This window comes from Balaenoptera physalus (assembly GCF_965194825.1).
Source record: "Balaenoptera physalus genome assembly, chromosome: 20".
Classification (NCBI taxonomy): domain Eukaryota; kingdom Metazoa; phylum Chordata; class Mammalia; order Artiodactyla; family Balaenopteridae; genus Balaenoptera; species Balaenoptera physalus.
The window spans coordinates 41,897,504-41,911,313 of NC_138901.1; the positions used below are offsets into that span (position 1 = coordinate 41,897,504).

General features: G+C 39.1%; 1 protein-coding gene across 1 annotated transcript in view; it reads right to left on the reverse strand.

Moving 5' to 3' along the window:
• The window catches only part of PPM1D (protein phosphatase, Mg2+/Mn2+ dependent 1D), a 52,823-nt gene that overhangs the window by 34,857 nt on the left and 4,156 nt on the right, over window positions 1-13,810 (reverse strand). Inside the window, exon 2 of the mRNA XM_082440018.1 lies at window positions 1,433-1,661. Coding sequence (XP_082296144.1) covers window positions 1,433-1,661 — 229 coding nt within the window. The remainder of the gene's footprint in view (window positions 1-1,432; window positions 1,662-13,810) is intronic.

The following is a 13,810-nucleotide window of genomic DNA, read 5'->3' on the forward strand; positions in this document are numbered from 1 at the left end:
TTTTTTCGAATGTTTATACTATTCTTTTGAGAATCTGTTTTTGTTCAAACTTCCTCTCCATTATCCATCTATCTGAAGGCAGCAAAGTTTTAGTGTTTTTCTTACCTATCTTTTGAACTCTTGGTAGCTTAAGGATGTTAATTCTTTCCTTCAGTTTATTATTTCTCTGAAAAAGACCATTTTGATTTAATAAAAGCAAGAAAGAGGAGGGACTTCCCTGGTGATCCAGTGGTAAAGAATCCACCTTCCAATGCAGGGGACGTAGGTTCAATCCCCGGTCAGGGAACTAAGATCCCACACGCTGCGGGGCAACTAAGCCCGCACGCCACAACTACTGAGCTCACGCATCTCAACGAGTGAGCCCACGTGCCACAAACTAAAGAGCCCACCGCTCTGGAGCCCGCGCCATAACTAGAGAGAAGCCTGTATGCCGTAATGAAAGATCCTGCGTGCCGCAACTAAGACCCGATGCAGCAGAAAAGAAAAAAACAAACAAACAAAAAAACCCTGGGGCTTCTTAAAAAAAAGAAAAAAGCAAGAAAGAGGAGGCAAGTAATAATATCATGGTAACACTTGAGTTAGAATGATTATTTAGAAAACACTGGATTCTGTTTAACTTGCCTTAATCCTTGATTTTTAAAAATTAGTATTAGAATAATTTTTAAATTTTCTTATGTTACTCATTCCTCTGATTTTTAGAATAATCTTACATTTTAGTTTGTAGCATAAAAATATTACGCTTAAGTCAAATTCAGTTCACAGTTTACAAACTATCTCGATACATATTGAGACAATAAGTTGAAACAGGAGTTTGCAGCATATATGACTTAGAAATCAAAGGGAAAAACTGAAGGCTAATTCTAACAGAATTCTATTCCCAAAGACAGACTCAAATTGTTCTACTCTGGGGGACTTCCCTGGTGGTCCAGTGGGTAGGGCTTGAAGCTCCCAGTGCAAGGGACCCGGGTTCGATCCCTGGTCGGGGAACTAGATCCTGCATGCATGCCACAACAAAGACCACCTAAGACCCAGCACAGCCTAAAGAAATAAATATCAAATTGTCCTACTCTGGAACTCTAAGGGCTGCTCTGTCCAGATTCTGAAGGGCATGCTGATCAGTATTTATGTAAAAGGTTTTAAATAAATCCTTGTATGTTTTGTTACTTGAGTAACAAAATATTATTATTATTATTTATAATATTATTATTATTTAATAATAATATTAAAATATTATTTCCCTTTGGAGCCATTATCAGAAATAAAACAATCAATTCAAAATAATAAGATAAATATGAACATACATGAGTACTTCATCAGGCAAACTAAAAATCTGTAACTTCATTAAAAGGGAGAAGTAGGTAAATCTGGTAAGTAAAGCAGAAAAGGACTAAATAGAACCAAGAGAAGAAAGACAAAATAGGACAATAATTACCTCCCACCAAGTCCTTCAATTCGTTCTCTTTCCTTGGGAAGTTCTGGCTTATGGTCCTGTGTCACCTCCACAGCTCTGATAAAATCATCCTTTGGGTCATCCTGAATTCCAAGAACCACCCCTGAGTCACCCACATGAGCTACATACATCTTCAGGCCCCGTATGATGACCACACTGGCAGTTGTCCCTGACGTGCTGGGAAGACCTGTCATAGTCTTTGGCCATTCTGCTGTAATAAAAAATAAAACATTTTACTCTTTCAGGTGTATACATTAATCCTGTGGCAGAATAAAAATGCCAACATATGCTGAATTAGCCTGTTAAAATTTGAATTAGCATAGGAAAATATTTAAGAAAAATATTTTGAAAGGTATTAAAGAAGGACTTGTATTAATCCCTTCATTCACATATTAATAAATTAATTTTATAAATAATGCAATTATATTATGACCATCAAGCCGATCCTAGGAGAAAAATGTTACAGCATAGATTTACTAATTCCACATAAGTCTTAGTCTTAATTACATTTAGTGGCAAGGATATGTTAAAAGTTTTGATACCATACTGCTAGCAGCTTATCATCTGTTTATTAATTTCACTTCAAGAAGATTTTCAGAAAAAGCTACTGGATTTGTTTTTGAAACAACTGTTGAATATTCATAACCTAATAAATAACATTTATTGAGCGCTTACTGGATACCACTTTCTGTGCTAAGAGCTTTACATGTATTGTATTATCTCATATAATACTAATAAACCTAAGTGATAGGTAAGATTAGTTTCATTATTTGCATTTCACAGATGAGGAAACCAAAACTTTGAATGATTACAAAATTTGATTTACAAAATAACTCAAGTATTTTAAGTGGCAAAGATCCCATATACCTAATTCCAAAACCTATACTGACTGATTATATTCACTATCATTTAAAATTCTAAAATATTCTGTAATATTAAACTACAGGTTACAGTTCAAGACAGCAAACTAAGTCCAAACACTGACATATTCTCCCCATCAAAATCCTACTGAAAGGACAGAATATAAATATTAGAAAAAGTCCAGAGCAGTCATGAAACACAGAGAAGGGTCATAAGAAAATCTGAGAAATTCCTGTAATTTTAAACAAATGGAACTATACTGAGGGGAAAATCAGAATGCAAAATTTGTAATCCAACATAAGGAAAAAGCACAGTCAGTAGAGGAGGCAGTACATCAGTATTCCCCATTAACAGAGTTCCAGAAAAGTTCAAACTCAGAGGCAGTGGCAAAGGCTGAAGTCAGGAATGGATGGTAGAAGCTTGGCAGATTCATTTAAAACTGCAGGAGCTAGGTCAGTGCCTAAACTCCCTGCATGGTAAAAGGTGAAACATTTAAGTTCCTAAGATGCCAGTAACTATAATACCTCTCTTTTAAGAAAAGTGGTGCATCGGCTGATAGGGACAACAGGGTCTCAAAGGGGATGTGGGAGAAGAAATAAGCCCCCCCCCCACAAATGGACGGGTGCCACACAACTTTTATAGCCACAAGGCTTCTCTAATATATTTGGGCTAACTAGTTCTTTTCTTTTCCAATATTACATATGCTGAAAAGCCATCTCTTGAACACTACAGTGCATCTCCCCATCCCATCCCATCCCACAGATGGAACTCACCCTCCAGAGTGACCTGTCACTCACAACAGAGGGCTGCTTGCAGTATACAAAATAATGACCTTCACAAATGCTAAGGGAACCAGAACAGCTGGTTTAAAACACATGTAAAATATACACATGTAAAACTATCAGCAACAGTACCAGACACATAGTTAGTGCTCAATAAACATTAGTTTTTGTTGTTATCACCATTATGTATTTAAGAAAAGCAACCAGCCTGAGAGGCACCAAGTGGAGTTGCCAAAAAAAAAAAAAGGCCCTAAAGAAAACATTTGTGGATAGATTACTGGTATTGATAAAGTTCAGTAAGGTTACTGGATATAAATAGTTATATAAAATATGAATTCTACTTTTGTAAAACAGCAACAAAAAATTACAAAATGTAACTTAAAAAAAAAAAGATCCCATTCACAATAACAGCGAAAGGTGTGATAAATCTGCCAACAGTGCTAACGAATCTCTAATAAGACCTGTTTGGAAAAGTTGTAAAAGCCAGTGAATAAATACAACAGTGAGCACAGAGACAGATCCATGCATATTCAGACACTTGACATATGAACAGTGGAGAAAGGACAGACATTCAATAAATGGAACTGGGATAAAATTTAAAAAACAAACAAACAACTTTGTGTCCCTGATGCCAAACACACACACACACACACACACAAAATCAATTCCAGGTACATTAAAGACCTAACATGAAAAGCAAAGCTAAAATGCTTAGAAAATGCACAAGAAAGTACATTTATGATCTCAAGGTGGGGAAGGATTTCCTAAAGACAAAGAATGGACTAGCCATATAAGAAAATGATTGTGAAGTTGCACTACCATCAAAATTAAGAATTTCTGTTCATCAAAAGATATGATTACTAGAGTGAAAAGACAACTCACAGAATGGAAGAGGATATATTTGTAATATATACACACCAAAGGAATGGTATCCAGAATATATAAAATGCTAAAACAAATCAAATCAAGAAGACTACTCAATAGAAAAACGGATAAAGGACCTGAACAGGCTTTTACAAATGAGGAAATCCAAAGAGCCAAAAAGCATGCAGAGGTGTTTGGCTTCTTTAATCATCACGGAAATACAAATTAAAAGCCATAATGAGGACTTCCCTGGTGGCACAGTGGTTAAGAATCCACCTGTCAATGCAGGGGACACGGGTTCGAGCCCTGGTCCGGGAAGATCCCACATGCCACAGAGCAACTAAACCCGTGTGCCACAACTACTGAGCCTGCGCTCTAAAGCCCATGAGCCACAACTACTGAAGCCCGCGCCTAGAGCCCATGCTCTGCAACAAGGGAAGCCACCTCAATGAGAAGCCTGCGCACCGCAACGAAGAGTAGCCCCCACTCTCCACAACTAGAGAAAAGCCCGTGCTCAGCAATGAAGACCCAACACATACATAAATAAATAAATAACTCAATAAATAAATTAATTAATTAAAAAATAAAAGCCATAATGAGATACCACAACATAATTATCAGATTGCTGCATAAATTAAAGTTTGACAAGAGTAAGTTAAGAATGTGGAGTAACATGTTCTATCATCAACTACTGGTAGAGGAGTATAAACTGGTACAACTACTTTAGAAAACATCTAGGCATTATATAGTAAAGGTGAAGATACGTATACTCTTGACTACTCACTACCCACTGGTATACAGCATAAATTCATGACACACAATACGTATGAATGTTCATAGCAGCACTGTTCATATGGGCTAAAAATGGGCAACAGCTCAAATGTCCTTCAACATAACAACAGACTGTATACTACATATAATGGGTGAGAATCTCACAAGAAGGATGAGATAAAAGAATACATTCAGCATGATTTTCTTCAGAAAAAAAAAACACTATCATATTTACAGACAAGAGGTAAAACTATTAAGAAAAATAAGTAAATCACTACAGACCTATAATCACAAAGTCAAGATCGTGGTTGCCTCTTGGGGGAAGACAGAAATATGAGATCAGAAAGGGCATACAGGGGCTTCTGGTGTACAGGCAATGTTCTCTTTTGTAACTGGATGGTGTTCATTTTATGATTATTTATTAAAGTGTACATTTATGTTTTATGGCCTTTTATGTATGCATGCTATGTTATATTTCACACCTTTTTTAAGTTAAAAGAAAAACAAGCAGCAGGAAGAAGGCATCAATTTTGCAAACAGATCACAGCAGACAGCTCCCTAGCCCATGCAGTTTTGCAGTCTGGTTAGACGTCATTTCCAGAAGCCCAGCGTAGAGTATGGTGTATGTTTCTTTAGCCCTTTCAATTATTTTATGGGTTAACTATAGCTCTTGCTAAAACATTTTCTTTTTTCCTTTTTTTAAAAAAAGAAAACTAGAAAACATTGTCTTCTGCAGCTAAGAACCTGAAAAAAAAAATCTATTATCATAATAAATGCGAACGAAGTGAACTCCCAGAAACAAGGGTTCTTAACCACATTCAGAAAACAAAATTTACCTACAGCATACAAGTAATTTAGCTGTTTGCAAAAAGCACCTAAAACGAGATGAAAAAGGAGAAAAAAAGCTAAAAATAAAAAGGATATTCAAAGCAATGTTAATATTTAAATCACATTTTTTGTCAAAAGCACTAACATACGAAAGATATTCCACAATGATCTAAAAATACTGAATAATCCATGCTTTCCTTATTCATTTGAAATGTCACCTTTTATCATATGTCACATTTTGCCTCAGATCTATTTCTGGACTCATCCTACTAATCTATTTATGGTGCTTTTTAATAATAGGGAGTTTAAGTATCCACCAATTATTCTTCTTTTTCAATATTCTCAAGTATTTTTCCATATGAACTTCAGAAGCAACTTGCAAAATTAAAAAACAAACCCTGTGGGGGCTTCCCTGGTGGTGCAGTGGTTGAGAATCCGCCTGCCAGTGCAGGGGACACGGGTTCGAGCCCTGGTCCGGGAAGATCCCACATGCTGCGGAGCAACTAAGACCGTGCGCCACAACAACTGAGCCTGCGCTCTAGAGCCCGCGAGCCACAACTACTGAAGCCCATGCGCCTAGAGCCCGTGCTCTGCAACAAGAGAAGCCACCGCAATGAGAACCCTGCACACCGCGATGAAGAGGAGCCCCCGCTCACCGCAACTAGAGAAAAGCCCGCACCCAGCAACAAAGACCCAACGCAGCCAAAAATAAGTAAATAAATAAATTTATATTAAAAAAAAAAAAAGAATTGAGGACTGAATGAAGTGTCTGAGAGTGTGTCTTTGGTAATAAAGCTGAGTTTAAAAAAAAAAAAAAAAAAAAACCCTGTGGAGGTTCTGATTGAAACTGCAATAAATTTATATATTAAGGAAGCTACCTCTTTAATTTGTCTTCCTTAGTTAGCCTTTCTTGTTTTCTACTTTACATTTTAATCTTTTAATTTAAAAAAAATGACTTAAAACTAGGAGCATATTAAAAAGACAGTATCAGATAGTATATGAACTCCGACTTAAGTATCCTTTAGAAAATGTGCATTAAGTCATTAAAACAAAGACTAAGGACTTCCTTGGTGGCGCAGTGGTTAAGGATCTGCCTGCCAATGCACGGGACACGGGTTCGTGCCCTGGTCTGGGAAGATCCCACATGCCTCGGAGCAACTAAGCCCATGCGCCACAACTACTGAGCCTGCACTCTAGGGCTCACGAACCACAACTACTGAAGCCTGCCTAGATCCCGTGCTCCACAACAAGAGAAGCCACGGCAATGAGAAGCCTGCGCACCACAACAAAGAGTAGCCCCCTCTCGCCACAACTAGAAAAATCCTGTGTGCAGCAATGAAGACCCAGTGCAGCCAAAAATAAATAAATAAAATAAATAAATTGAAAAAAAAACATTGTTATAAAAAAAGTGATTTGGTTATAATTATATATATATATATACATACATACATATATATATATATATATATTTTTTTTTTTTTTGCCACGCCATGTGGCATGTGGCATCTTAGTTCCCCCACCAGGGATTGAACCGGTGCCCCCTGCAGTGGAAGCGCAGTCCTTTTTTTCCCTTAATTTATTATTATTATTATTATTATTATTATTTTTTTTTTTTTTTGGCTGCGTTGGGTCTTCGTTGCTGTGTGCAGGCTTTCTCTAGTTGCGGCGAGCGAGGGGCTACTCTAAGTTGCGGTGCGCAGCCTCCTCATTGCGGTGGCTTCTCTTGTTGCGGAGCACAGGCTCTAGGTGCACGGGCTTCAGTAGTTGTGGTACATGGGCTCATGAGTTGTGGCTCGCGGGCTCTAGAGCACAGGCTCAGTAGTTGTGGCACACGGGCTTAGTTGCTCCGTGGCATGTGAGATCTTCCCGGACCAGGGCTTGAACCTGTGTCTCCAGCATTGGCAGGCAGATTTTTTTTTTAAAATATTTATTATTTATTTATTTATTTATTTATTTATTGCTTGCTTGCTTGCTTGCTTGCCTGCATTGGGTCTTCGTTGCTCTGCGTGGGCTTTCTTTAGTAGCAGCGAGCCGGGGCTTCTCATTGCGGGGGCTTCTCATTGCGAGGGCTTCTCTTGTTGCAGAGCACAGGCTCTAGGTGCACAGGCTTCAGTAGTTATGGCATGTGGGCTTCAGGAGTTGTGGCTCGCGGGCTCTAGAGTGCAGGCTCAGTAGTTGTGACGCACCGGCTTAGTTGCTCCACGGCATGTGGGATCTTCCCAGACCAGGTCTCGAACCCGTGTCCCCTGCATTGGCAGGCGGATTCTTAACCACTGCGCCACCAGGGAAGCCCAGAAGCACGGAGCCTTAACCACTGGACCACCAGGGAAGTCCCTATATGTTCTTTTTTATTATTATTATTTTCCATTATAGGTTATTACAAGATATTGAATATATTCCCTGTGCTATACAGTAAATCCTTATTGTTTGTCTATTTTATATATGGTACACTAAAATCTTTTAAACACAGTTTACTGACTCTTCTGTCTAGGCAAGAAATACTAAGGGAAGAGGCTGCAATGAAAATGGGTTCCCTGATCTCTGTGGATGGGAGAACCCTGAGGTGACAGAGATCAGATAGGAGCAGTTAATCACCCAAAGAAAATCTGGTACGGTTACCTCGCTGACAACAGGGCAGAAGAAAAATTGGATCTGCAGAATGGTCTTTCACAAAAAAACAGGGAACAAAACAAAAAACAAAAAGAAAATCTTCCAAGTTTAGTTAAAGAATTGTTAACCTTCTTCAAAGTGATATGTGGCCATTTTCACATGTAGCTATACACCAAGGAAAAAGAAATAACCACAACATTGAGTAACTACTGAACGATGGCTCTAAGATAATAATTCTGGGGCTACAGAACACAGCCACAGTCCACTGATAAGAGCTAAGGCTCATGGAGGTCAGGTACTAAATAGGACTTTCAATACAGTCCACCTCAGAACCAATGGAATCCCAAACCTATGCCACAGCTAGTTTGGTCCCCAAATAACCTCAGCAACTAATAGCTTCCCGTCATAGCTCTTCATTGATTGCTCAAAAGCCTATTAGGGTAGAAAAGGCCAAGTGCAAGACCACCAATGATACTCTCTTCCAAAAGAGAAAATTAAAAGCGTTATCACATCTCTCAAAGAATAACAAAGATTGGTGTCACCATTAAAACATGAGCTGAGGTGGTGATGCGATATATTCCATTCTATAATTTGACCACTGTAAAAGTCTGAGAGCTCTTGGAAAATGACACGGAATTATAATCAAATGGTGATTCCAAATGCTGCTGCAAGTTTCTGACTTATTCTCTGTACTGAAACAAATAAATATAGCCTGGTATGCATCCAGCAGCAGGGCTCTGATGAAACTGCTACCTAGATTCCTGGAGGTATCCAAGGTTTCTGATCTGAGACCTGCTTCTTCAGGTTTACTTTTTTTTTTTTTCCCCCAAGAATAATCCAAAGAATTTTTTTCTTGAACCAATAGAAAGCAAACTGCCAACAAAATATACCGTCACTCCCAAATACTATTATAGTATCTAATTCCTACGATACACCATCAAAATCAGGAAATTAACATTGATCCCATACAACCATCTAATCCATATATCTCATGCAAATTTCATGAACTATCCTAACAATATGCTTTATAGTAAAAGGATAAAATTCAGGATCCCTTGTTATATTTACTTATTATGTATCTTTATTCTCTTCCAATCTGGAACAATTCCTCAGTGTTTCCTTGATGCTTTTTAGGAGTACTTGGCCAGTCATTTCAAGGATGTCTCACAGTTTGGGTTTGTTTCATGTTTCCTCATGTTTGTAATCAGATTACACATTTTTGGCAGGAATATCACAGAAGTATTAAATATGATCTTCTCCCTGCAGGCAGTATACAATTTCAATTTGTCCCATTAAAAGTGATGATACTCTTGATCACTCAATTAAGGTGCTGTCTACCAGGTTTCCCCCTATAATCCTTTTCCTTTTGTAATTAAAAAGTGTTCATAGGGAGATTATCTGAGACGACATAAATATCCTTGGAGTGGGTTGAGTGGTGCCCCCCCGCAACTTCAATAAAAGATATGCTCACCCAGAACCTGTGAATGTGACCTTACTTGGGAAAAGGATCTTTGCAGATGTAATTAGGTTAAAGATCTTAAGAAGAGATCACCCTGGATTACAGTGGGCCCTAAGTCCAAAGACAAGTGTCCTTAAAAGAGAAGAGAAGAGAAGACACAGAGGAGGCAATATAAAGACAGTGAAGATTGGGTGATGCATCTACAAGCCAAGAAATGACAAGGATTGCTGCCAGCCACCAGAAGCTAGGGGAGAGCATGGAACAGATTCTCCCTCAGAACCTCCAAAAAGGAATCAACCCTGCTCACACCTGGATTTCAGACTTCTGGCCTCCAGAACCATGAGAGAATAAATTTCTGTGGTTTTAAGCCACCCAATTTGTGCTAATTTGTTACAGCACCTCTAGGAAAGTAATATAGCAATTCTGTTCCTCAAAGTTTTACCTACTAGTTGTAGCATTTATTGATGTTTCTTGGCTGAATCAATTATTATGATGGTTACCAAATGAGATTTTCGGGTTCTATCATTCCTTTTACATTTAAAAAAAAATATGGGGCTTCCCTGGTGGCGCAGTGGTTGAGAATCTGCCTGCCAATGCAGGGGACACGGGTTCGAGCCCTGGTCTGGGAAGATCCCACATGCCGCGGAGCAACTGGGCCCGTGAGCCACAATTGCTGAGCCTGCGCGTCTGGAGCCTGTGCTCCACAACAAGAGAGGCCGCGATAGTGAGAGGCCCGCGCACCGCGATGAAGAGTGGCCCCCACTTGCCGCAACTAGAGAAAGCCCTCACACAGAAACGAAGACCCAACACAGCCACAAATAAACCATAAATAAATAAATAAATAAAATTTAAAAATATATATATATGTATTTGTTTATTTGGCTGCACTGGGTCTTATTTGTGGCATGCAGGATCTTTTAGTTGCAGCATGCATGTGGGATCTAGTTCCCTGACCAGGGATCGAACCCAGGCCCCCATGCATTGGGAGCGTGGAGTCTCAACCACTGTACCACCAGGGAAGTCCCCATTCCTTCTACATTTATTAGTGGACTTCTGTAAAGAAAAGCTTTACATCAGCTTTATTTGTAATAGCCAAAAGCTGTAGACAATCCAAATGCCCATCAACAGGTGAATGGAGGGCTTCCCTGGTGGCGCAGTGGTTAACAATCTGCCTGTCAATGCAGGGGACACGGGTTCGAGCCCTGGTCCAGGAAGATCCCACATGCCACGGAGCGCTAAGCCCGTGCACCACAGCTACTGAGCCTGTGCTCTAGAGCCCGCGAGCCACAAATACTGAGCCCGTGTGCCACAACTACTGAAGCCCGTGCACCTAGAGCCCGTGCTCCACAACAAGAGAAGCCACCACAGTTAGAAAAGCCCGCTCACCGCAACTAGAGTAAGCCCACGTGCAGCAACAAAGACCCAACGCAGCCTAAATATATATATATAAAATAGGTGAATGGATAAACAAATTGTGGTATATCTAGACAACAGCATACTACTCGGTAATAAAAAAAAGGAATGAACTATAGATATATGCAACAACATGTAGCAGAGATTTGCTAATACTGATTGAAAGTAATGACTGATTAACAAAAATGGAAAAAACTGGTACTTGATAAATATGGCAAACTCATTCAGACCATGTGATGTGTGAGAGGGTGAAGGTCCTTGATGGTAAAAACTGAGAAATATCAAACTAAAATAAAGATACAGGTTTAAAATTCTATGATTTAATAAAGGTTTTCTTCCAGTTTAGTTCTACCTGGCTTTCCCTGTCTTTCCCTTTACCCCTTCCACCCCTCTTCTGCATTTGTCCGTCTCTGTCTCTGTCTTTAAACTTAAGATAATGAAAACTATGTGCCAAAACCAGAACCAACAATTTAGGTTAGGACCAGCTTCTTCATAATTCATTCATTTGGCCATATTCTTTTAAGTAAATGCTCTGATTTTCATTTGAACAAATTAAAAAAACAAAACGTCCCATATTTCATCTTCCTTTACAAATACTATGGCAAGTTTCCTGTAATCACATCAGAGATCACACTACATTTATTTCAAGAGTATGTCATTATCTTTCTAATGGCTCTCTTGATAACATAAGTCAATGAACTATGGCTCAAAGGAATAAAAGCTGCATGTTGTTCACTATCTTCTCTGAACTATCAAAAGAAAAGGATAATAAGAACATTATTTCAAACGAATAAACCTAAAGAAGCACACACAAACTTTGAAACATTATTTCTTAGAAGGCAAGCATAACACAAGAACAGTAAATCCAGACATAGGAAAATACATAAATCAGGCACATACTGTAACTTAAGATCAAGAAGTAATAAAAATATGAAAAAAATTACTTTTAAAAAAGGATATGTTGGGAATTCCCTGGCAGTCCAGTTGGTTAGGACTCCCCGCTTCCACTGCCAGGGGTCCAGGTTCTATCCCTGGTCAGGGAACTAAGATCCCACAAGCCTCATGGCATGGCCAAAAAAAAAAAAAAAAAAAAAACATGATATATTCACATACTCTCTCACTCCATGCTATATTTATCAAATCCCCTAGCCTCAAGATAAAAATAAGTCATATAAAAATTTTTGGATAAATTATGTTTTCCTTTTTTATTTGGCAAGAGTACACAAGCACTAGAACAATGCTAGAGAGGTCAAGCTCAATAAGGGCTTAGGGGACTTCCCTGGTGGTCCAGTGGTTAAGACTCTGTGCTCCCAATGCAGGGGGCACGGGTTCTATACCTGGTCGGGGAAATCCCGCATGCCACGTGGGCCAAAAAAAAGGCTTAGGAAGACAAAGAAGGTATTCTTTAAAAATATAAGAAAGCCCTTCACATCCATTAATATGGCTATTATTTTTTAAGAAAAGAAAAATATCAAGTGTTGGCAAGAATGTGGAGAAATCAGGACCCTTGTAGCACTGCTTGTGGCAATGTAAAACAGTGAACCTGCTGTGAAGACAGTTTGGTGATTCCTCAGAAAGTTAAATACAGAATTACCAAATGTCCAAGCCATTCCAATTCCAGGTTTAGACCCAAAAGAAATGAAAAGAGAGAATCAAACAGATACTTGTATACCTATGTTCACAGTAGCATTATTCATAACAGCCAAAAGGTGGAAACAACCCAAATGTCTATCAATAGACGAATGGATAAACATAATGTGGTGTATATATACAGTGGAATATTATTCAGCCTTAAAAAGGAAGAAAATTCTGATACATGGTACAATGTGGACGAACCTTAAAGACATTAAGCTAAATGAAATAAGACACAAAAAGGACAAATACTGTATGATTCCGCTTACATGAGGTACCTAGAATAGGTGAATTAATAGCAATGGAAAGTAAAATAGAGGTTTACTAGGGACTGGGGAAGAGGATAATGGAGAATTACTGTTGAATGGGTACAGAATTTCCATTTGGGTAATGGGCAAGTTCTGAAAATGGACAGTGGTGACTATTGCAAAATATTGAGAATGTACTTGATGCCACTAAACTGTACACATAAAATTGGCTAAAATGGTAAATCTGTGTATTTTACAATTTTTAAAGGGGGAAGTTTTTTTAATTAAAGAAAAAGTAAGAAAGCCAATTTAACCATTACACCCACAGAAATTCAACTAAACTAGCAGCTACTTTGGGCAAGGAATTGCACGGTTAGCCCTAAGAGATTAACTATAAGATATGTAAGGCGGTATCTTTGCCCCCAAAGACGTCAAGATTTAGCTGAGAGGCAGATAAAACACAGCAGTTACCTCACAACGGTATGAGTGATATTTACAGGGATTCCACAAGGCCAAAACTATTTTCTTAATAATTCTGAGTTTACTTGCCCTTTGCACTGTGTTGATACCTGCACTGATGGTTCAAAAGCAGTGGTTAGGGGATTTCCCTGGTGGTCCAGTGGTAAAGAATCCGCCTTGCAATGCAGAGGACATGGGTTTGATCCCTGGTCAGGCAGCTAAGATCCCACATGCCACGGGACAACTACCAAGCCCGCGTGCCACAACTACTGAGCTCGCGCGCCTCAACTAGAGCCCGCGTGCCACAAACTAAAGAGCCCACGTGCCCTCGAGCCTGCTCGCCACAATTAGAGAAGAGAAAACCCGCCGCCACAACTAGAGAGAAGCCAGCGCACCACAACAAAGAGCCCGCACACCACAACGAAAGATCCCG